At 44.6% G+C, this 22,390-nt stretch overlaps 2 protein-coding genes across 13 annotated transcripts in view; one reads left to right on the top strand and one right to left on the bottom strand.

Annotated features, from left to right (window-relative positions):
• Positions 1–2,317, bottom strand: part of Son (SON DNA binding protein) — a 33,192-nt gene extending 30,875 nt beyond the window's left edge. For 4 of the 10 annotated variants that reach the window (XM_013352558.2, XM_005345198.2, XM_026786640.1 and 1 more), the window contains exons 1-2: positions 2,122–2,315; positions 1,484–1,910 (exon numbers count right to left, since the gene is read on the bottom strand). In XM_013352558.2, the coding sequence (XP_013208012.1) occupies positions 1,484–1,560 (77 nt within the window). In that variant the 5' untranslated portion in view covers positions 1,561–1,910; positions 2,122–2,315. Of the gene's footprint in view, positions 1–1,483; positions 1,911–2,113 lie in introns of all 10 variants that reach the window. The other 6 variants (XR_003378242.1, XM_013352551.2, XM_026786651.1 and 3 more) reach the window with 3 other exon arrangements.
• Positions 2,318–2,493: 176 nt separating this feature from the next.
• The window catches only part of Gart (phosphoribosylglycinamide formyltransferase, phosphoribosylglycinamide synthetase, phosphoribosylaminoimidazole synthetase), a 23,157-nt gene continuing 3,260 nt past the window's right edge, over positions 2,494–22,390 (top strand). Inside the window, exons 1-18 of one of the 3 annotated variants that reach the window (XM_005345200.2) lie at positions 2,494–2,564; positions 5,573–5,756; positions 6,276–6,371; positions 6,946–7,120; positions 8,685–8,796; positions 9,438–9,506; positions 10,245–10,370; positions 11,506–11,593; positions 11,999–12,084; positions 12,392–12,560; positions 13,831–14,062; positions 16,699–16,793; positions 17,063–17,172; positions 17,440–17,638; positions 18,977–19,228; positions 19,402–19,554; positions 20,476–20,682; positions 21,795–21,914. In XM_005345200.2, the coding sequence (XP_005345257.1) occupies positions 5,612–5,756; positions 6,276–6,371; positions 6,946–7,120; positions 8,685–8,796; positions 9,438–9,506; positions 10,245–10,370; positions 11,506–11,593; positions 11,999–12,084; positions 12,392–12,560; positions 13,831–14,062; positions 16,699–16,793; positions 17,063–17,172; positions 17,440–17,638; positions 18,977–19,228; positions 19,402–19,554; positions 20,476–20,682; positions 21,795–21,914 (2,434 nt within the window). In that variant the 5' untranslated portion in view covers positions 2,494–2,564; positions 5,573–5,611. The other 2 variants (XM_013352763.2, XM_026786670.1) reach the window with 2 other exon arrangements.

Here is a 22,390-nt window from a genome sequence, read left to right on the forward strand (position 1 = left end):
AAAAAAAAAAACCTTGCCTATGCCTCAAAATGTTAAAAAGCAACATAGTGGGAATATATACATATGAATCTGTATATACACACAAACTATATATATATTCCTACTTTAAAAAAAAAGCCAGGCAGTGGTGGCACACATCTTTAATGCCAGCACATAGGAGGCAGAGGCAGGTGAATCTCTGAGTTCAAGGCCAGCCTGGTCTACAGGGCAAGTTCCAGGACAGTCATCTACACAGAGAAACCTTGTCTCAAAAAAAAAAAAACCAAAAACCAAAAAACTTCAGGCACGTGGTCCTAGCTCAAGCCTGTGATCCCACCCATCACTTGGGAGGTGATGAGTGGGAGGCCGGTTTCAACTACATGACAAGGCTGTAAGCAGTGACATTAGAGCCTGTTCACAAGAAAGAGGGAAAAAAACGAAAAATTATAAATATCACAACATGAAAAAAAGAAATACCAGCAATAAAATAACCCCATATGCACCAATAACCCTAGCTAATTTGGGGATATAATTTACAACTGCTTATCAGTTGATTTTCTAATTCACATATTCCTGTTCTCAACTTACACCATTCCTAAGAACATTTTTAACTCGGGACATTCACTTTTCAAAAATTCTTTCTTACGGTATTTTAAAGAAATGGTTATCTTATACAAAACAAACTACTAAATGAAAGCCATTTAACAAAACACGCAGTCTTTTCCGGAGTAAACAACTTCGGGAATTTCTTACACTTGAAATTTTGGGAACCAAAGCTAATCTCTGAAGTCTACTAGCAGTGACGAAAACAGCTCGATGTTCTTCAAATCTGTTCACATAGTCCACCTCCTACTTAATAAAATTAAGCAATCACTAGTTTCAAAGCCCCCCTTCCATCGCTTTGTCGAGTATTTTCTCATGTGCCTTATACTGAATTGAGATGTTTTAGTTTACAACTCTTAAAAGAGTGCTATCCGACCCAAAGCACAGAGTACTAACTGGGGCCCGAATAGTCTAATAAATAGACTCCGGTCGCCAAACGACCTGAAGCGTACAATAATAAAGAAGTTTTAAGATTACCCAAGGAGCGGCCGTTAGAGACCCTTTCCGGCCGTAGACACCGGCCGGCGAAATGCGCGGAGGCGGGGAGGGGGAGGGGAAAGGCGGCGGCGGAGGAGGAGCTGGGGAAGGAACTAGGCCCGTCCCTGGTGAACACTGGGCCTCCGAATAGCTGAAGGGTAGGGGGTGTCCAACCCAGAGAAAGGTGGACGTCTGAACCCGAAGAAAGGAATGGCGTGTGAGAACACCGCGGGAGGGGCGATCTTCCCCGAAAGGAACAAACGGAAGATCGGGGAGATAGCCCGGAAAATGGATCCCAGGCCCAGGCGGGGCCGTAGCGGGGCCTGAAGCCGAGAAACGACGGCGTCTCCGGGAAAGAGGCCACGGGAGGATGGACGAGGCCCTAACCGCCTGCGAGGACCAGAAAAGTCGGGGGAGAGTTTACCTGGAAAGCTCCTGTTGTATTTCCCGGAATTTACTGACCACGAAAGACCTAAAAACCTGCTCGATGTCGGCCGCCATGGCGTCCGCTCCGTTCTCTCAACTCCTCCTCGCTAGTCCTCCAGGCTCCCAGCATGCATCTGGAGGAGGCGCAGCGGCCAATTCCTTTTATCCCTTTCCTTATTGGCTGTCAGGGGAGCGTCCGGCCGGGCACGCTCCACCCACGAGCCAATCAGCGAGCACGGCCCCGCTCTCCTCCGCTGTTTCTGAGCCGCTGGGGTAGAGGTGCTGACGTTTGCGCCGCGCACGAACTAGTCCGCCATGTTAGTGTTTGACGCAGGCGCCATTACAGGAGAAGTCGCTCCCGAGACGACCGTGCCAGCTTCAGCAGTTGGTCCCCTCAGCCCGCGGGGACTTTCCTAAGAGGCTCCCTGTAGCGAGTAAATGCCCGAGATTAGAGGCCATAAAGACAGGGAACCGAAACAATAAAAACAAGGGAGGGGCGGGTGTCGGCACGGAGCTTTAACGCGTTTGGTGCAAGCGCCAAGTTTACTTTGGTCGGGAAGACGAGCATGAGAAAGGAATCCTCATCCCGGGCCCCACGGAGAGCGGCTAGGGACAGTGCCCAGGCTACCTCGTTACCTCCTAGACCCGGCTTCACGGACTGTTTAGGAAAGGCCGGGGCGTCAGCGAGCTGCGTTCTAAGCTGGACGCCCTGGGGCTCGTCCGGAGCCCGGCCCCGCCGTCCGCCCCGGCGCCCGGCTAGCAGCAGCCACGAGTAGGCGGCCGGGGCTCCGTCCCCAGAGCAGGAGGCCCCGGGGGAGAGCTGGCGACCTTACGTGGCACCCCCTGACAAGTGTCAGCCAGAAGTGTGGTACCGGGGACGGTAAAGCCGGCGGGGCAGCGGGCTCGGACCGCACCCTAAGGCTGGAGGAACCCCGCGGACGGCCTCGCGGGCGGAGACCGAGCACGGCCGGCCAATGGGTGGTGGAGCTTGCCGGGGGCGGGGCAGAGGCCGGCGCGCGCCGGATTCCCGGGCCAGCTTCCGGTGGGTGCGTGCGGCGGCAGCGTGGTGGGGCTTGCAGGTGCGTGAACCTCTCTGTTTTTAAGCCGGTGCGTGGCCTGCGTTTTTGCTTTGGCTTGTGGATTTAAGTTCAGCGAGTGGTGCTGCTATCGAGACTGGTTAGCTGGCGGAAAGAGTCATGTGGTCTGCACGGCCTGGAGCGAGGTCGGCCTTGATCTCCTTTCCCGCTTTCTGGTTCTGAGGTGTGGCCAGGTTTCCGTGTATCTGTGCCTTTTAAAGACAGACCTGTACATCGGTGGGTTTTATCTTTGTCAATAACGGTTTAGCTGGACCACTTTAGTGTTTGGTTTCTACTTTTCTGACAAATCTTTGGGGATGTTTTTACCTGGTTCTTCTATTCTCTCTTTACCTGACTCTTACTTTCACCATAAGCTGCCTACTGATTAACTGACGCCCAAGAAAATTTTCTCCAGGTCTCCCAGGGAGTAAGGCCCTTAGACTCCGGAGCCCAGGCCTCCAGCCCCTCCTAATGTAGGGAGCAGTACTGTTGCACAGATTCTGAGTAGTAAATGAAAAATTGTCTTCTTGCAATCCAAGCTATACATAAGTTTGATATATATATATATATTGTCTTCAGCTATTTCTAAGACAGTGACACATAGAATTGAAGGAAAAGCCTTCCTTTACGTGTAGATGTCTTTCCCATGCCCCACGTGCCTGCAGTGACCCAAGAAGCCGGAAGAAGGCGTTCCATCTGTGGAACCAGGGTTAGGATGTTTTTAGTCACCATGTAGGTGATGGAGATTAAACCCCAGGCTTCTGCAAGAGTTCTAAGTGCTCTTAACTGATGAGCCACTCACCAGACTGTTTGATTTTACTTTAAATATGTGATCCCAAACTAAAGTGTCTATTTAGAATTTACAAACGACAGTTTCCTTTTTCCTGTAGCCATCTTCTGCTTAGGTAAATGTCTTAATAATTTCTTTGCACATACACCCGTGTTTGGTGCTAGAATTTGAACACAAGGCTTTTTTTTTTTTTTTTTGAGACAGGGATTATCTGTTTAGCCTGGCTGTCCTTGAACTCCCAGAGATAGACCTGCCTCTGCCTCCAGAGTGCTGGGATTAAAGGTGTGAGTGACTACTGCCGGGTTCGCAAGGCTTTATTCTAAGCAAAAACTATTGCTAAACTCCACCTTTGTTATTGTTGTTGCTTCTGTTTGTGCAATGACTTGATAAATTGTTTATACCTGAGGTATCAGTTTAGGTAAGCAAAGTCGTATAACAAATTAGCATTTTTATTTCTGGGTACTTTGTGGTATACGATATTTTAATGTTTATCATGGTTCATTTTTTAAAAAACAATCTTTTCTCATTTTACATACCAATCCCAGTTGTCATGCCCTCCTCTCCTCCCACTTTCTCTTAGAAAATTAGGCATCAATCTACGTCAGGACCCAGCAATACCATTCTTGGGCATACACCCAAAGGATACACACTCATACCACAAAGACATTTGCTCAGCTGTGTTCATAGCAGCATTATGTGGAAACAGCTTAGGTTCTTAAGATATGGCTTGCATGCTTGCATTTGTTTGATCTCTGTCCCTCTTATTCAAAAAAAATATCTTAGGACTCACTCCAGAGGCAGCAGTAGCAATGTGTCTGAATTGTGGGTCAACCATTACTCCACAGTGAGACACTATCTTAAAAACCTTCCATTTAATCATGGGTGCCCCACCCTAGTGCCCTTACCTAAACCTAGTCATTCCCCAGGAAAGCCATCTCTAAATACGTTAGTTACATTGTTTCCACTAATACCTCACAATATGTATTAAGTATAGCACATGAAGCGGGGAGGGCGCTCAGCCTAGCAAGAGCTGAACTGCCATTCTTTCCTGAACCTAACTATAAGCGTGTCTGTCTCATTATGGTCATTTGTTTCCAAGTCTAACCTCCAAGTTTCAAGGGCTTTGTTTTTGTTTTTGTTGGGTGTTTTACCTACATGCTTGTTTACCACATGTGTACCTTGTGCCTAAGGATGCCAGTGAAGGAGGTTGGGTCCCCAGGGTCCGGAAGTACAGATAGTTGTTAGCCACCTTGTGTATGCTAGGAATTGGACCCAGGTCCTCTGGAAGAGCAGCCTGGGCCATCTCTCTAGCTCTTGTTTTGTTCACTGAGGTAGGGTCTTACTGTGCATCCTGGCTCGCCAGGAACAGTCATCTGACTGCCTCTGCCACCTGAGTCCTAGGAGTAAGTGGGAGCCACCATGTCTTGCTATAAATCCCAGTTTCTAAAGAATGGACCTCTGGGTGAAAATGTGACTTACATGAAAACGTGATTGTGTTAAAATGCCATTTATAAAGTATGATTTCTATAGCCAGGTATACCTGCCTGTATTCCCAACACTTGGAAGTTGGCTAAGACCAAACGTTTACCGTGAGTTTGAGGTTAGCTTGAGCAACATAGTGTGACTTTCTCAAAAACAAAGAATGACTAACGACATGGCTGAGCAGTTAAGAGACTTGCTACTCTTCCAGAAGACTGGGGTTCAATTACCAGCATCCACATAGTGGTTCACAACCACCCAAATACCAGTACCAGGGGGTCCAACAACCCCTTCTGCTCTCTGTGGACACCAGGCACACCTGTAGTACACAGACATACGTACATGGTGATAGACACCTTTAATCCTAGAATTTGGAAGGCCAGGCAGATGGATCTCTATGAATTCAAAAGCCACTCTGGGCTACAGAAGATCAATGCAGAAACATTGGTGGATTAAACACCTTTAATCCCAGCCATACAGGAAATATAAAATGGGAGGAGAGAGAGGCTTAGTTTATGATAGCCCAGCCTTGGCGGAGGTAAGATTTCTCTAGTGGCTTGGCTGCATTGCTTTTCTGGTTGAACCCCAATTTATGTCTCTGGTTTTGTATTATTCATGCTGCACATGCAGGCAAAACCCTGGCACACAGAAAAGATAACAAAATAAAACACCACCAAAAAAAAAATTGTGTTTTCTAAAATATATGTATTTTAAAATGTCAACTGTGGTTTTCTTTCTGCAGGTTTTATTTTGCTCCTGAATCCCTGCTTTGCAGACAGCAATGGCAGCCCGAATTCTTGTGATTGGCAGTGGAGGAAGGGAACATACTCTGGCCTGGAAACTTGCACAGTCTCTTCATGTCAAACAAGTGTTGGTTGCCCCCGGAAATGCAGGCACTGCCTGTTCTGGAAAGATCTCAAACGCTGGTAATTATGTTTCAGAATAGGCAGTGGTTGTTAATATTTGTTGATAATAAGTGATAGCTCACATATCTATTATAAGGTAGATTTCTGTTTAAAATGTAACATGAATTCTACCTTTGTGTGGTAAACATAGTGTATTTTAAGCCTTATGAACCACTGTGACTGAAAAGATAGCAAGTGCCCCATGTAGGTTAAAGGCATTTTATGTGTTATGTTTGAAAGAGTTCCTGAGTACATTCTCTGGGTTTGTTTGTTTACTGTGTAATCAACACTGGTGACAGGAACAGTTGCATTGTTGGTGTTGGGGAGTCACTGAACTGGCTGTAGTGATGGTAGGATACAGAGCTTTGTTTAACCTAATGCATTATTTGGAATATCTCATGGTGAAAATTACTCACTGTACCCACAAAAGCAAAACCAACGATTTTAGTTTTTAATTTCCTTACTAAGAATGGTATTTGTTTTATTTGGTTAGCTGAAGATATTTCTGCACATGTATGGGATTATGTTTTCTGTTCCCAGCTGTCTCCGTCGATGATCACGCTGTCCTTGCTCAGTTCTGCAAAGATGAGAAGATCGAGTTTGTGGTAGTTGGACCAGAGGCCCCTCTGGCTGCAGGTAAAGTTCATGTCTCAGGGTTACATGCTCGCTGCCATTAGAAGTTTAGAGAACACGATCCAGGTGTGGGTAGGGATTCCCAATAGTACAATAGACTAGGATCTTTCAGCCCTTGAAAGTTGGTGGGTTCCAGGTTTTGCTTTTACTCCCAGCCTTCAATAATAAAATGAAATAGGGATCAAATCCTGTATTTCTCCTACTCTAGTGTCTTTAGTGATCTATATTCAATCGGACAAATCCAGATATTCACATAGAACAATTCACTTTTTGCTAGGTCTTTTTTGTTTGTCTGGATGTTTTGTTTTGAAATGAGGTCTAGTTATAGTAATCAAGCTCCTACCTCATCCTCTTTGTTAGCTGGGGCTCTGATGCCACATTGGACTGCTCTTTTTGCATGCCTAGAATCTCCTCTTAGTGATATTCTGCTAGTAAATAAAAGACGGCATGAAAATCTTAAGCTATTATAACTTCTAGTTTGCCTGCTCCTTGACTAAATAAACATTTAATCATAATTCATGTTCAGTATAAATCTCTAGACAGACCATGAATCACCTGGATTTGTTTGCTTCTGTAGGGATTGTTGGGGACCTTACCTGTGCAGGAGTACGATGCTTTGGCCCCACAGCACAAGCAGCTCAGTTAGAGTCCAGTAAAAAGTTTGCCAAAGAGTTTATGGAGCGACATGGAATCCCAACTGCACAGTGGAAAGCATTCACCAAACCTGAAGATGCCTGCAGCTTTATTATGAGGTGGGTGGAAGGACAGCCTTTGAAGGACAGGTGCTCTTCTTGTTTGGTTTGGTTTTGTTTGTTAGGTTGAGTTTTTGGTGGTGGTGGTGGTGGTGGTTTTTTTCACTGTGTAGCCATGGCTGTCCTAGCACTTGCTCTGTAGACCAGGCTGGCCTCAAACTCACAGAGTTCCACCTGCCTCTGCCTGCCAGGCAGTGGTGATACCCACCTTTAATCCCACTACACAGGAGGCAAAGGCGGGCAAATCTCTGAGTTTGAGGCAAGCCAGGACTATAGGGTTTAGTAAAAAAAAAAAAAAAAGGAGAAGAAAAAAAATTAGTTCTTAGGCTTTTACATTGAATCTGTTATGGAAAAGATAATGATCAATAAAAAATAGCTTCCTTTTTTAACACTACAATAAGAAAGGGTTCTCTAGCACTTGGGAAATAGGCGCTGAAGGATCAGTTCAGAGCCAACCTGGACTATTTGGATCCAGTCTCAAGCCGAAAGGAAACCGAAGCCTAGGATTCCGTACATGCTTCCCTTAAATAATCTTGTAGATTATTTGCTGCTGTCTTGATACATACTGCCCTGCAACTGACAAACAATGATACATTATTACAGCAACAAGATCTTAAACTGATTCCTGCTTCAGCTTCCCAAGTGCTGGGATAACAGGTGTGAGACACCATACCCGGCAGAGTAAACTGAATTTCTAAATGGCTCTTTAGATTTATTTGTTATTTTATGTATTTGGGTGTTTCACCTTCACGAATGGTCTGGTGTCCAAAAAAAAAAAAAAACTTAGAAGAGGGCTTAGATCCCCTAGGATTGGAGTTACAGACAATTCTGAGCTGCCATGTAGGTACTGGGAATCAAACCTGGGTACTTTCTCTTCTACATATGGAAACCATTTAATCCCTCATTTATTGTGTGTGACCGACTTGACACATACACAGAATCAAAAGACAACTTGTACAAATCAGTTCTCTCCACCATATGGGTTCTTGGAATCAAATTCAGGTCAGCCACCTCGCTGGCCCAAGTTCACTCTTTTACTCATTCTTCATCCCACAGGGTTTATTAAACACTGAATATTATTATTATCCTAGTAGCCAGATGCCTTGGGTAAGTGACAGCTCTGTTACTTACTGGCTAAACCTCCTTCCAGATCTCCAATCTTACTTCATTACTTTGTGTATTTCTGGAAACATTCTGTGGGTATCTGCCTGTGTTAGTCTCGAATGGCAGTATCCTTTACTTAAGTGAGACTCTCAGATGCATATCTTACAGATTATTTCATACCTGCTCTGTAAATCTGCTTGCTTTTTTAAAGATTATTGCTTATTTGACCTCACTGTATGTGACAAAAGCAAAATTGTATGATCAAAATGCTGTACGATCAAAATTATAAAGGGATATATAAGAAAACTTGGCAAGAAACACATTAAATGATACTGGGGTAATATTTTTTCTATATACCTTTCAATTTTGCTGAAACATACCATTACAAATCACAAAAATATTTAAATGTTTGCATTGTGGGGGTTTTATTAGATGATTAAAAACTGCCATATCTTCACAGCGCAAACTTTCCTGCTTTGGTTGTGAAGGCCAGTGGCCTTGCAGCTGGGAAAGGGGTGATTGTTGCAAAGAACAAAGAGGAGGCCTGCAAAGCTGTACTGGAGATCATGCAGGTAGGTGATGCTTCTGAGGGGTTCGCTCTTCGTGTAAATAAGTGTTGTAGGTTCACATAGTGGGGTCCAACTGTCCCAACACACTGGAAAGTCAGTTTTCATTGTACTGTGTGTTGTCCCTTTCTAGAAAACGGCTAGTACAGAGCTATGCCAATTCCTGGTTTGTTCTTTTGAAGTAAGTTCTAACATCCTAGTGTCTGCTGCTGAATGGTGGAAAGTCTTTGACCCAGATAACTCTCCACACATCCATGACAAGAGAGCATTTGTCCTATGTGTCCCAAGTCTTAACAAAAGTAGCACAGTGCATGAATACAGTGTCTCTTTCATAATCCATGTCAGTGATTATGACTTAACCTCAATCTATTTTCACATACATGGTTTTGTATAATTTTTGTAAACCAAACCTTACATGGTTGTAACCAGGAATAAAGAGTAAATAGTGATTATGAAAGTTTCGGGAATGTGAGTTCTACCTGCTAGCTAGCACATCAAAGACCAGAACGATTCATACATTAAGTCTTCAGAAAGAAGTTACAGTGCTCGTGTACTTCCTGTCTCAAATAGAGCAGTTCTGTACAAGTATTCGGGTACATGTCAAAAGCTTTAAGATTTACAAAGCCTTTTGTTTCAACTACAATTAGGAAAAGTCTTTTGGAGCAGCTGGAGAAACGGTTGTTGTGGAAGAGTTCCTGGACGGGGAAGAAGTGTCTGTACGTACAGCCCTCTCCTTGCCTTTAAAACGCCCCAAAACGACTCCATTTACTCTGTTAGCATCATCCGAGAACAGGAGCGGTTTTAAAAGAGAATTTGTACTCGCTTAGGATTCAGATGAGGAAATGTGTTCTATCTTACTCATCCCCTAGACTAATGGTTCTCAACCTTCCACATGCTGTAACCCTTTAATACAGTTCCTCATGTTATGGTGACCCCCAACCATAAAGTTATTTTCATTACTACTTCATAACTGTAATTTTGCTTCTTTTATGAGTCATAATGTAAATATTTATGTTTTCCAGTGGTCTTAGGAGACCCTGTAAAAGGGTCTTTCACTCCCCCATCTCATCATCCCTGGGGTCACTTGCTGAGAACCACTGCCCTAGACATTAGTGAGAATACTTGGACTTACACTGTGGAGATTCTGTACACTCATGTTTCACATACAGCTTATTACACAGTAAGTGCTGAGATAGCATTGCCTAGTATACAGTGTGAGTACCTGGCAGTCTCAGCAGTAGAACGGTTGGTCTTTGTCCAGGGTAGAAACCTGGTTTCTCCCTAGGTTGCTATAAATGACAGCTCCTTTACCAGCTGAATATCCAAGATTTTCTGGTTCCTGCCATGTGAATGAGGAATTACTATTCGAGTTTTCTTCAGAAATGAGAGCTTTTCCTGAGTCCTGTTTGACTTTTTACATTTAACTTAAGTGAACTAATCTGTTTTCTCCACAGTGTCTGTGTTTCACTGATGGGAAGACAGTGGCCCCAATGCCTCCAGCACAGGACCATAAGCGCTTGCTGGATGGAGATGAGGGACCCAACACAGGGGGAATGGGAGCCTACTGCCCTACACCTCAGGTACGGTATACCATCACTAATGGGCAGTCTGGATGGTCCAAGTAAGAAGTCACCTCTTCGGGTCTCTAATAAGCACTTCTGAAAGCCTTTGAGGACTAACAGCCAGTCTAGGAAATAGGAACTACCATGACGTCTGGCTGTATCCTCTCCCAGCTTGTGTGCCCCTGTATTTAATCCCTGAGACCTAGAATTATTCTCTTCCTCTCTGGGTCCAGGGCCCAGCACATAAAACAGATACGTATGTGTAACAAATTGGTATCTAGGACAAGCCATAATTGCAGTCTCTGTGCATGAAACTGACAGGCGCTGTTCCAAACTCTGGGTGGTTTTGTGTGGCCAAATGCAGTGCTGCATGCCTTTAATCCCAGTGCTTGGGAGGCAGAGGCAGGAGGATCTAAGAAAAAAAATCTCCATCGTTGAAGTAGAGTGGATTAGCTCTCTAGAAATCATTTTTATTTTTTATAAATTTCATTAACAGTGATTTTTGAGATAGCTGTAAGCTTAATTTCCACAATAAACTTATAAGCTTCTATGCGTGAATATGTAGGCTTAAAAGTTTGCTTGGAATATAATATACTAGAAGGATACAGTAAGGAGCATGAGCATAGAATATACTGGAAGGCTTCACTAAGGAGCACGAGGAGAGGAGAGAGGTCCTTATTTCAGCATTATAGCTGAGGTACTTGGGAGGTACATGTTTGTAAGCCCTGCTGAGGTGAAACACTGACTGCCACTGATGTACTGACGGGAAGTGAGCAGGCCTGTACTTGACATCATTTGCCGGGCTCAGAGCATTATTATTTTGATGTGTTTGGTGAAGAATTAAGGAGAAATGAAAGTAGTCAGGCACAAACATTTGCAACAAATGTGTTCTTGGATCTGAAATATCTTATCTCCTAGAGTTCTTTCCTGTTCTGTAAAGATAAGGGCCATTGTGATGATGTTTGTTTTGTTTTGAGACAGGGTCTCTTCTATGGCCTTGGCCATGGAATTCTCTCTGTGAACCAGGCTGGTCTCAAACTCACAATCTACCTGCCTTTGCCTCCCAGGTGTTGGGATTAATGGCGTATACCTCCACATCCAGCCTAATGTGATTTTTGTTTATTACATTTAAGTGTTTCTGTGTGTCCCCCAGGTTCCTAAGGATTTGTTACTAAAAATTAAAGACACTATTCTTCAGAGAACAGTAGACGGCATGCAGCAGGAGGGTGTGCCTTACACAGGTAAGCTGGCTGGCTTAAATCATTACGTAGTAACGTTCTACTGTAGCTGGAACTTGTTCTCTTTTTCTACAGCTGTAATCGTATTAAAACATTTAGTATTAGGAGGTTGTAGTCTAGGACTGGGGATATAGCTTGGTTGGTGGAATGCTTGCTTAGCATACCTGAAGCCTTGGATTCTATCCATCTCAAGGACCATACACTTGGGTGTGGTGGGGCACACTTGTAATTCCAGCAGCTGGGATATGGAGGCAGGAGGATCAGAAGTTCAGGACCATCCTCAACTACAAAATTGGTTCAAGTTCAACCTGAGATACATGAGGCTTTGTTCATCATCTAGGTTTTATAGTTATGATCCACTGTTGTCACTACGTCATTACAGATTCCTCTCTCTCTCTCTCAATGAAGGAATTCTCTATGCTGGTATAATGCTGACCAAAGATGGCCCAAAAGTTTTGGAGTTTAATTGCCGTTTTGGTGATCCAGAATGCCAAGTGGGTAACAGTGAATAGAATATTGCCTGGTGTGATGCATGTCTTTAATCCCAGTCATTAGGAGGCAGAGGCAGACAGATCTCTGAGTTCAAGGATTACCTGGGCTACAGAGAGAGACTGTCTCGGATAGTAATAATAGTAGTAATAGTCATAAGTTACTAGTTTTTAGAAGAAAAGCATTGTTTTGTTTCCACAGTTTCTTAGTCTTTATTAGTCTTGAAATAACTGCTTTTGAGAAACAGTTGGTATAACAATGAATAAAATATTAAAGTTCATCTCTTCTACCATATTGATTCTGTTCTTCCAGGTAATCCTCCCACTTCTTAAAAGTGACCTTTATGAAGTGATTCGGTCCACCTTAGATGGCCAGCTGAGTGCGTCTCTGCCTGTTTGGCTAGAAAACCACACTGCCATAACCGTTGTCATGGCAAGTAAAGGGTATCCTGGAGCCTACAGCAAGGGTGTGGAGATAACAGGTGAATAGCTGTGATTAAGAGGTTGGGTTACAATGGAACAGGTGCCTGTGCCTATTGAGGGTCTGAAGCCATCAGACCCTTGAGAGGCTTAGTGTATCTAAAGAGCTGCCATTGATGTCCTTTCCTGCACCAGGAAACGTGAGTAACCTCATCAGGTTTCCAGAATAATCCCTTTGCAGCCTTGCACTCCCACCTTCCCAGAGCCTGGATGGTAGTGGATGTGAGAGTCAGCACGGTTAGCAGTGGTCAGATTTTAAGCGCACAGCTCTACTTGATGCAGTTTGGCTCGCTAGAGAGCAGCATGCCAGATTGTGGTTTCTGAGGCAGAATTCAAGGTTGAAAGGTTACCAGGGTTTTTTTTTTTTGGTGTTGGAGGGGTGGTGTTGTTTTTTTGTGGGTTTTCAAGACAGGGTTTCTCTGTTACAGCCCTAGCTGTTCTGCAACTAGCTCTGTAGACCAGGCTGGCCTCAAACACAGAGATTCTCCTGCCTCTGCCTCCACCACCCATAAGGTATCTGCTTAGACGGCAGTAAGTCTGTTTATAAATGAAGATGAAGTGCCACCTCAGTGGCACTCAGACAAAGGCCTCCATGGTGCCCCAGCACACTGTATAGTGCAGCCTTTACTAGTGATCCATAGTGTTTGCTTCAAGAACTTTATTCGCCTGCCCAGAAAAGATAAGAATCTCAGTCATCTCTGTCAAGAATTGTTTGCTTTTGGAGGGCTGGAGAGATGGCTCAGAGGTTAAGAGCATTGCCTGCTCTTCTAAAGGTCCTGAGTTCAATTCCCAGCAACCACATGGTGGCTCACAACCATCTGTAATGGGGCCTGGTGCCCTCTTCTGGCCTGCAAGCATACACACAAACAGAATATTGTATACATAATAAATAAATAAATTTTTTTTTAAAAAAAAATTGTTTGCTTTTGAAAAGGAATGGAAAAATGAGATTGAACCAAGAGCCTCTGTAGTGCTGAAATGTCCCCTAGGAAGTAATAGTGATTCCAGTAGAGCAGTATTGGATATGCCCAGTGGGCATCAAGTTATGTGTTGGGTGGCGCTGTTGTCAGACCCCTCAGGGAACCTGGATGACACTTTACCACACCAGGGGCTGTGAGGAGAAGGGGATAGGAGACTGGTGTGGCGGGCATCCTGGGACTTGAAGGCAGAGCATGGGCAGGTGGATCACTGAGTTTGAGGCTAGCCTGGTCTACATAGTGAAGACTGTCTCAGAAAAACAACACCCAGTTTGTTAACTGTGCTTGTTTGCAGGGTTTCCTGAGGCCCAGGCTTTAGGACTCCAGGTATTTCATGCGGGCACAGCTCTTAAAGATGGCAGAGTGGTGACCAGCGGGGGCAGAGTCCTCACGGTAATGGCCGTCCAGAAGAATCTTGAGTCAGCCCGTGACGAAGCCAGGAAAGGCCTTGCTGCCATAAAGTTTGAGGGCGCAGTTTATAGGAAGGACATTGGCTTCCGTGCTGTAGCCTTCCTCCAGCGGCCCAGGTAAATAAGGGGCAAGGTTCAGAACTGGCCTATGTGGCTGGAGATATTCTCCTAAGCCTATGCTGTCATTCGGTGTTCTGTCCGTGGAGCTGACTGGATCTTGGTTTGTATTTTGTTTGAATCTTAATTATTTATAGGCTGAGACAAGGAGGGCTCAAATTTGAGAGCAGTCTATACTAAGGCTTTTCTTGTCTGCCCTACCCCAACCCCCCAAAAAACTGATCAAAGCAATATTTGAATAAATGGGAAACTCTTCTTGGCAATTCCTTATCTTTGAAAATTTGTCAAGATTATAATGACGAAGACTGTTAATCCTTGAGTCATTATGTAGTTAAACATTCTTGAGCTTGAGTCACAGTTCCTGGTTTGTCCCCTTTATTTATTACTTGAATGTATTTTTAATTACTGATTCATTTATTAACAAATATTTCCTTATAAAATAAATAAACTTGGTTGCCACGTGAGTGTTTTGATTTTTTAAAAACAATTACATAATATTACATTGTTTTTATTTAGTTCTTCAGTGGTTGTGTGTATGTGTATGGTATGAGTGTTTTGCCTACACGTATGTGTACCACATGCGCTTGGTACCCTCAGAGATCATGGACCTGGGCTTAGGGATGGTTGTGAGCCACCATGTGGATCCTGGGAACCAAGCCCTCATCTGGAAGAGCCACAAACATTCCTAACCACTGAGCCATCTCAAAAAGATAATTTTTAGCAGCTTAAGCTATAGCATGAGTGAAAAGCAGGTTTTTAACCCTTCTGTACATATATTACACGAAATCCTGTGCCAGCTCATGGAAGTTCTCTACCTTCAGAGACTGAAATGTGGTTTGGTTTTTGGGTTTGGTTTGGTTTTGTCTTTTTAAACCAAGTCTCACTATGACACCCTGCCTAGCCTAGAATTGACAGAGATCCAATGGCCTGTGCCACTATGCCTAACAAGGAACTTAAATCTTGGTTGGTTGGTTTGGTTTTTTTGAGGCAGGGTTTCACTGTGTATCTACTGACTGTCCTGGAACCAGCTCTATAAACCAGGCTGGCTTCGAACTCCAGAAATCTGCCTGCCTCTGCCTCCTGAGTGCTGGGATTAAAGGCACGCGCCACCACTTAAATCTTAACTGTAGTCTGAGTTCTTCAAGGTAAAGAGAATGAGATGTCATGATGCTAGTCGTTAACCTGCAGGGCATTGTGTCCTGCCTGTGTCCCTGAACTGCAGGCGCTGAGCTGCTTATCAGTCCTCTCAAGTGCTCTAGCAGCTCAGCTTCACTGCAGAGAGACTAGTAAGTTCACAGTGCCATTCACAAACTTGATTCCTATGAGACAGTTTTGTGCTTTCATAAAGCAATATTCTTCATGTTTCTGTGGCCCTCAGCAATGAGAAAACTGATAGCTGATACCCTGGTATAGTAAGAACACTTTTTTTTAAGGAAAATTTTAAAAATTTTTTTTTTCTTTTTCGAGACAGGGTTTCTCTATGGTTTTGGAGCCTGTCCTGGAACTAGCTCTTGTAGACCAGGCTGGTCTCGAACTCACAGAGATCCGCCTGCCTCTGCCTCCCGAGTGCTGGGATTAAAGGCGTGTGCCACCACCGCCTGGTAACAATCCTAATTCCTTTTTTCTTTATTTGGTTTGACATTTCATTCCTACTCAAACTGAAGTTAACCTGAGAATGGATGTGGTTTAAAAAAAAAAAAAAAATTTAAAAGTAGAAGGGGCCAGACAAGGTTCTTGTCTATAATGTCAGCACTGGGGAGGCTGAAGCTGCCATATTGGGAGTTTGAGGCCATTTGAGCTACATAGAGACAGTGAGATGATGGAGGTTTGCGTGTAAGGGCCAGGCATGGAGAGGTCCCATGTAATGGACACAGAAATTCCCGTTTTACCTGGTGAGCACAAGGGGTGTTAATGATGGCAGTGCCAAATTGTGCCATTCAGTTAAACACTACACTTAAAGATGGCTGCGGTGGTGAATTGGGTGCATATTTTACACGGCTGAGGAAAAGTGCACAGCAGGTATGGCTGTGCGCATCTGTTACCTGCGCCTCCTTAGAACACTTCCATCTGAGTGTGCGGGTGGGTGCAGGCTCTGATTTAAAACATTCTGAGCAGGTTACTAGATATGAAAACCAGATGAAATGCCTTCTGCTATTTTTTTCTCTAGGAACTTGTGTATGTGTGAGTGTACGTGTGTGTTCCCACATGTGATCATATGCAGGTATGTGCCTACATGTGCTGGCCTGATGATACTGAAGAGCATCTTGACTCTTCCACCTTATCCAGACAGAGGTCAAACCCAGCTCCCTGGTCTGGCTAGACTCTAACCGGCTTGTTTGGGGGTTCCCTATATTCACTTTCCCAGGCCACAGTTACAAGCAGGCAGCCATACCCATCCAGCATTTCTATGGCTAGTGCTGAGCCATTTCCCTCGCCCTTTTGTGTGTTTTTTGTTTGTTTTGTTGGAGGTAATATTTTTCCTTCCTGGGTGTGGTGGTGCATGCCTTGAATCCCAGCAGAGGCAGGGGCAAGCAAATCTGTGAGATACAGGACAGCCTGAACACATAGAGAGACCCTCTCAAACAGTAATAATTTTCCTGGCATTGAGGAAATTAGTTTTCATTTCATTTCCTTAGGGGCCTGACTTACAAGGAATCTGGGGTAGACATTGCAGCCGGAAATATGCTGGTTAAGAAAATTCAGCCTTTAGCAAAAGCCACCTCCAGACCAGGTAATTAGACCCTGTACTCTCTGAATAGAATAGCAGTATTGGGAATTAATTTGGGCCTTAACATTTAGCTGAGGGACGTCTTTCAAATTACTATTGGGCGTCCTCTAAGTCGTTAAGGCTTGGTCGGGTCTGTGGGCACGTGGGGCTCTTCTGCTCTCAGCACTAACATTATGTAGTTCATATCCTAGCCGTTGTCAGGAGAACAGCTGGGATATTCACATTGAACTCATCAGTTAAAATCAGCAAGTAACTCGTGTCTTGTCCAACAGGCTGCACTGTTGACCTTGGAGGCTTTGCTGGTCTTTTTGATTTGAAAGCAGCTGGTTTCAAAGATCCTCTCCTGGCGTCTGGAACAGATGGTGTTGGGACTAAACTGAAGGTAATCGGACACTTGTGATTACAGGCTTTGTGAAGGAGAACGGGGAATTTGCCTGCCAAATGGTTTCTCTGTTTATCAAATAGCCATTTCTTCCTAACCACATACATGTGCTCAAAAGAGCCCTGGCAACCATTTGTTATAACCGTATAGCTCAGGTACACATTTTAAACAATAGTGTTCAAGTTCCAGTGGTTGGAAGAAGGAAAAGGGGCTCTGTATAACTTGTCTTTGGCCTGAGGTGTTCTGTCAGCTGTTTATATCCTGCAGATTGCCCAGCTGTGCAATAAGCATGGCACCATCGGTCAGGATCTGGTCGCAATGTGTGTAAACGACATCCTCGCACAGGGAGCTGAGCCCCTCTTCTTCCTCGATTACTTTTCCTGTGGAAAACTCGACCTCACTACGACTGAAGCTGTTATCGCTGGAATTGCTGGAGCCTGTAGACAAGCTGGCTGTGCTCTCCTGGGTATGGACCCTTTGACCCACGGGCCCTCTACTGCCAGTTGGTCATGTAGAACTAAAATGTGATTTCTGCTGTGGCTATTGAGGGAGACTTTACATGAACAGACAGGAAAACAAGATGTAGATAAAACTACCTGCGTTCATCTCAGACTCTGTTCCCATCTCATACTTCTGAATTGCCAGGCTGGCTTACCTTTCTCCTCTGTCCATCTCCCTGTTCCTCAAGAGCCTCACTGGGTGGGCTTAAGGCTTTTTCCTCCTAAGTAGGCCTAAAACAGGGGAGACGTGCACCTGGAATTGAGCATGTCCGACTATGGTTTCCTCAGAAGTGACATAAAGAATCAAATGTAACCTGGCTTTTATAACCAACCATATATGCAGATGGGGGTTAACTATTCCTTCTAGTGCAGGTCAAGGTTGCACAATCCTACGATGCCTACAATCCTAGCAGTTGGCAGCTGAAGCAAGATTACTGAGAGTTTGAACCAGCCTGGGCTACATAGCAAGACTCTTGTCTCAGTGGAAGAACATGTACAATTTTATCTGTAGACAAATCAGATCCCAAGGCCAAAAGTTGCCTTTCACCTGTTGATTGGTTTTCATTTTTTGAGACAAGATTTCTCTGTATAACAGCCCTGGCTGTCCTAGACCTCAATTTTATAGACCAGGCTGGCTTCGAGCTTATAGTGCTGGAATTAAAGACATGCCCCACTATCCCTGACCACAGTACAGTTTGTAGGTTGGAGTCTGCTGCCTACCTGTGTTGTGTTTTCACGTGATGTGGGTGTAGCACTGTGCTGGTGAGGTGGTGTGTGACCACTTGGAGTGGACGGTTCTGTGCTGTTATTTTCACTAAGCTGGAGTGAAACTAAGGAGCTGGAGACAAGAAGTTAAGAGCATTTGCTGCGCTTCCAGAGAATGTGGGTTTGGTTCTGAGAGCCCACGTGGCAGCTCACTGTAACTCCAGTTCCAGGGGATCCAATATCCTCTACTGTCCTCTCTGGGTACCAGATATATACATGACACATGTAAGCAAAACATTCATGCACATAAAATATCAAATCATTTTGAAAGCACTTATGAAATCACACTGTTGTAGACATACTGTTAAGTCCCACTGAGCCTTAGCATACCAGAGTCGATGTCTGAAGACCATGTGACCTACAGAGGTGTCCCTCATCACTGTGCACCATTAGTACTGTCCCTAGATGTCAGCCAGCACATCGAGTACGGGATAGAGCTACACATAGGTTGTACTGGTTGTTGATGGTACGTGTAGCTTCTGTCACTGTTTAAGCAGATTCGTGAGGATCACAGGATGTCTTTGTCCTTGTCTCACCAGGTGGAGAGACCGCAGAGATGCCTGACATGTACCCTCCTGGCGAGTATGACCTCGCTGGGTTTGCTGTTGGCGCTATGGAGAGGGATCAGAAACTCCCTCAGCTAGAAAGGATTGTCGAAGGGGATGTTGTGGTTGGGGTAGCCTCATCTGGTCTTCACAGCAATGGCTTTAGCCTTGTGAGGAAGATTGTGGCGAGGTCTTCTCTCCAGTACTCCTCTCCAGCGCCTGATGGATGTGGCGACCAGACTTTAGGTAAACTGCCTCTTGCTGTCCTGCCTGGAAATGTCTGAGCAACTACCGCAGGGGAAATCGATTACCTGAAATGGAAGGATGCAAGGTCACAGTCTTCGTCCATTTCAGAATTGTTTTTATGTTTGGGTTTTAATGTATGGGCTAAGTTTTTGTCTTTTCTCTCCAATCCCCAGGGGACTTGCTTCTAACTCCAACCAGGATCTACAGCCATTCGCTGTTGCCTGTCATACGGTCAGGACGTGTCAAAGCCTTGGCTCACATTACTGGAGGTGGATTGCTGGAAAACATCCCCAGAGTCCTTCCTCGGGAGCTTGGAGTAGATTTAGGTAAGCTAACCAAAGGAAATTTCTGATTTAAAAAAGAAAAAAAAAAAATGGTGATGGGAAAAAACATGTACTGTGGGTAGTGAGTGCACATGTGATTCTGCATGGCAATACTGCATTGTTTTGGTTTTGAGACAACTATTGGTTTCTCTGTTTAGCCCTGCCTGTCCTGAAACTAACTCTGTAGACCAGGCTGGCCTTGAACTCACAGATATCTGCCTCCCTTGGCTAGGATTACAGGCGTGCACCACCACTGTCCAGTGTAGCCTGCCTTCTCTCTTCACCCAGGACCACCTTCCCACTTCAGTGGCACCACAGGCACTCGGTGATCTGGCCCTCCCACCAGCTTGCGGCGATCACTCTACTTGGTGTCGTTGATAACAGTAATCTGACAAGCCACATTCTCTTTCTTTATAGACATTCAAAATAATTCAGTATAGTTTTTGTAAATCAAATCTTATAAACTGTACATTCAAAAAATTGTCCATTTTTTTGACAATTCTGTGGCAGTGTTTGTAAATAAGCCTTTATTTACCTGATGCTAGTGTGAGAGTTGTGGTGTGTTGCTTGTGGCAAAGGAGGAGCTAAGTCAGCTTAGAACCTATATTTTAGAAGAAATTAAAGGAACCAGGTATATATCAGAAAGCTCCCTCTAGCAGAACCGCCTCTGGGTAGTTCTACGTGGTATTTAGGGTACAGCTTGTCATCACTAAGACCCAGCTAAACATTTACAAAAGGTGGCATGCCCGTCTCTGTGGGTAGTAAGCCATCAGGAGGTTCTAAATATCCAGTAAAGTCTCGGTACTGACAACCATCTCAGAGGACTGGTTACTCTTCACAGAACAGCAGAGTTCGGCTATCACTCACTTTTATGTTCTCTGTATGGGACAATAGATTGATGGGGCAACTCTTGCTTATTTTGAGATGCTGGCACCTGGAGGATCCCCAAGGTCTTTTCATGGTTACAGCAGGAAGGACAGCTCTCTGAAGAAGAAATGGCCAGAACTTTCAACTGTGGGGTTGGAGCTGCCTTGGTGGTGTCTAAGGACCAGGCAGACCAGATTCTGCATGATATTCGGCAGCGCCAGGAGGAAGCCTGGGTGATAGGCAGTGTTGTGGCATGTTCTAAAGGTAATAAATAACTCCGTGTGGCTTTTTTGTTTCTTTTTGTTGTTGTCGTTATTGTTTTTTAAGACAAGGTTTCTCTGTAGCTTTGGAGCCTGTCCTGGAACTAGCTTTTGTAGACCAGGCTGGCCTGCCTCTGCCTCCCAAGTGCTGGGATTAAAGGCGTGCGCCACTACCGCCTGGCCTTGTTGGCTTTTAGGTTTAGCCACTAGCACAGCATCAGATGTATTATGACTCGTCTGCCCTGCAGCCAGGATGCAGCTGCTTCTGGAACTCTTTGATATCTCTCAGCAGTGTCCACCCACCGATGCTTGCACACCCTGACCAGTTGTGTGTGTTGGTCAGAACCCTGTCAGAAGTGCGAACATTTGACACAGTGACAGATCCACTCAGATAGCTAACAATGATGGTCGGTGCTTGTTGACCTTGCTTTTGCCTTTCTACTCTCTGTTGCGTGGGTTTCATTTTCAAGCAGGTTTCCCAGTGCTGAACACTAACCCCTGAGGTTCACATTGCAGTAAGAAGCTATCCCTTTCTCCAAACAGCAAGCATCTTAGTCTTGCAAAGCCTCCTGGGTCGCACGTCTCCCAGGAAGCCAGGGGGTCTTAGCGGCAGGTAAATGGGCTCGTTAGTGGGTTGGGTTGGGGAGAACACAGAGAGGAAGCATTTTCTATGGCTGTGCTTCAGTGCACTGGTGTGTTCTCCAGCTCCTAGCTGAAACAGTCATCCTGTGTGGCCACCTCCAGTATGTTCTTAAAAGTGAGAAATGGTAAATGTTATTAGCCTAGTATTTTAGTTCCTGTATGTCTTACTTTCAGAATAAAATACAATAAAGTTTTCTTAAGATATTTTTCTTTTTTTTAAAGATTTATTTACTTATTATGTACACAACATTCCTTCCATGTATGCTTGTATGCCAGAAGAGGGCGCCAGATCTCATTATAGATGGCTGTGAGCCACCATGTGGTTGCTGGGAATTGAACTCAGGACCTCTGGAAGAGCAGTCAGTGCTCTTAACCTCTGAGCCATCTCTCCAGCCTGATATTTTTCTATTATTGCTATTAATTCATTGTTTTGTTTTGTTTTTTTACCTTTTTATGCATATAATTGAAATGAAGATTCCCCTCGTGTCAGAGTCAAGAATTTGATTGAAACCATGCAAGTAAATGGGTCAGTGGTGTCAAATGGCTTCCTGAGAAGTAAGAAGGCCAGAGTGGCTGTCTTAATATCTGGAACAGGTAAAGTATGACTTCTCCGTACATAGAACTTAGAGCGCTCCCCACAATCTCCAGTCACACAGACAAGGGGAAGAGCACCTCACATAGTAAGGACACAGAAAGGGCAAACTGGTGGCTAGCCTGGCCTCCTAGCACTTGGGAGGCAGAGGCAAGGAGATTCCTGAATTTAATTCCAACCTCTACATAGTGAGTTCCAGGCCAGCCAGGGCTACACAGTGAGAACCTGCCTCAAAAAAAAAAAAGAGAGAGAGAGAGAGAAAGAAGAAAAACATAACATGTTAGAAAGGTGGTTCAACAGTTGAGGGTACTTGCTGCTCTTGCAGTGGACCTGGGTTCTAGTCCCTGCAACCACATAGTTACAACATCTCTAGCTCTGACTCCTGGGCATCTGACACCCTCTTCTGAGCTGGGTACCAGGCACACACTTGGTGCACATACATAATAAGCAGACAAAACACTCATACACAATTTTTTTT

Source organism: Microtus ochrogaster, chromosome 2, assembly GCF_000317375.1.
Source record: "Microtus ochrogaster isolate Prairie Vole_2 chromosome 2, MicOch1.0, whole genome shotgun sequence".
NCBI lineage: Eukaryota > Metazoa > Chordata > Mammalia > Rodentia > Cricetidae > Microtus > Microtus ochrogaster.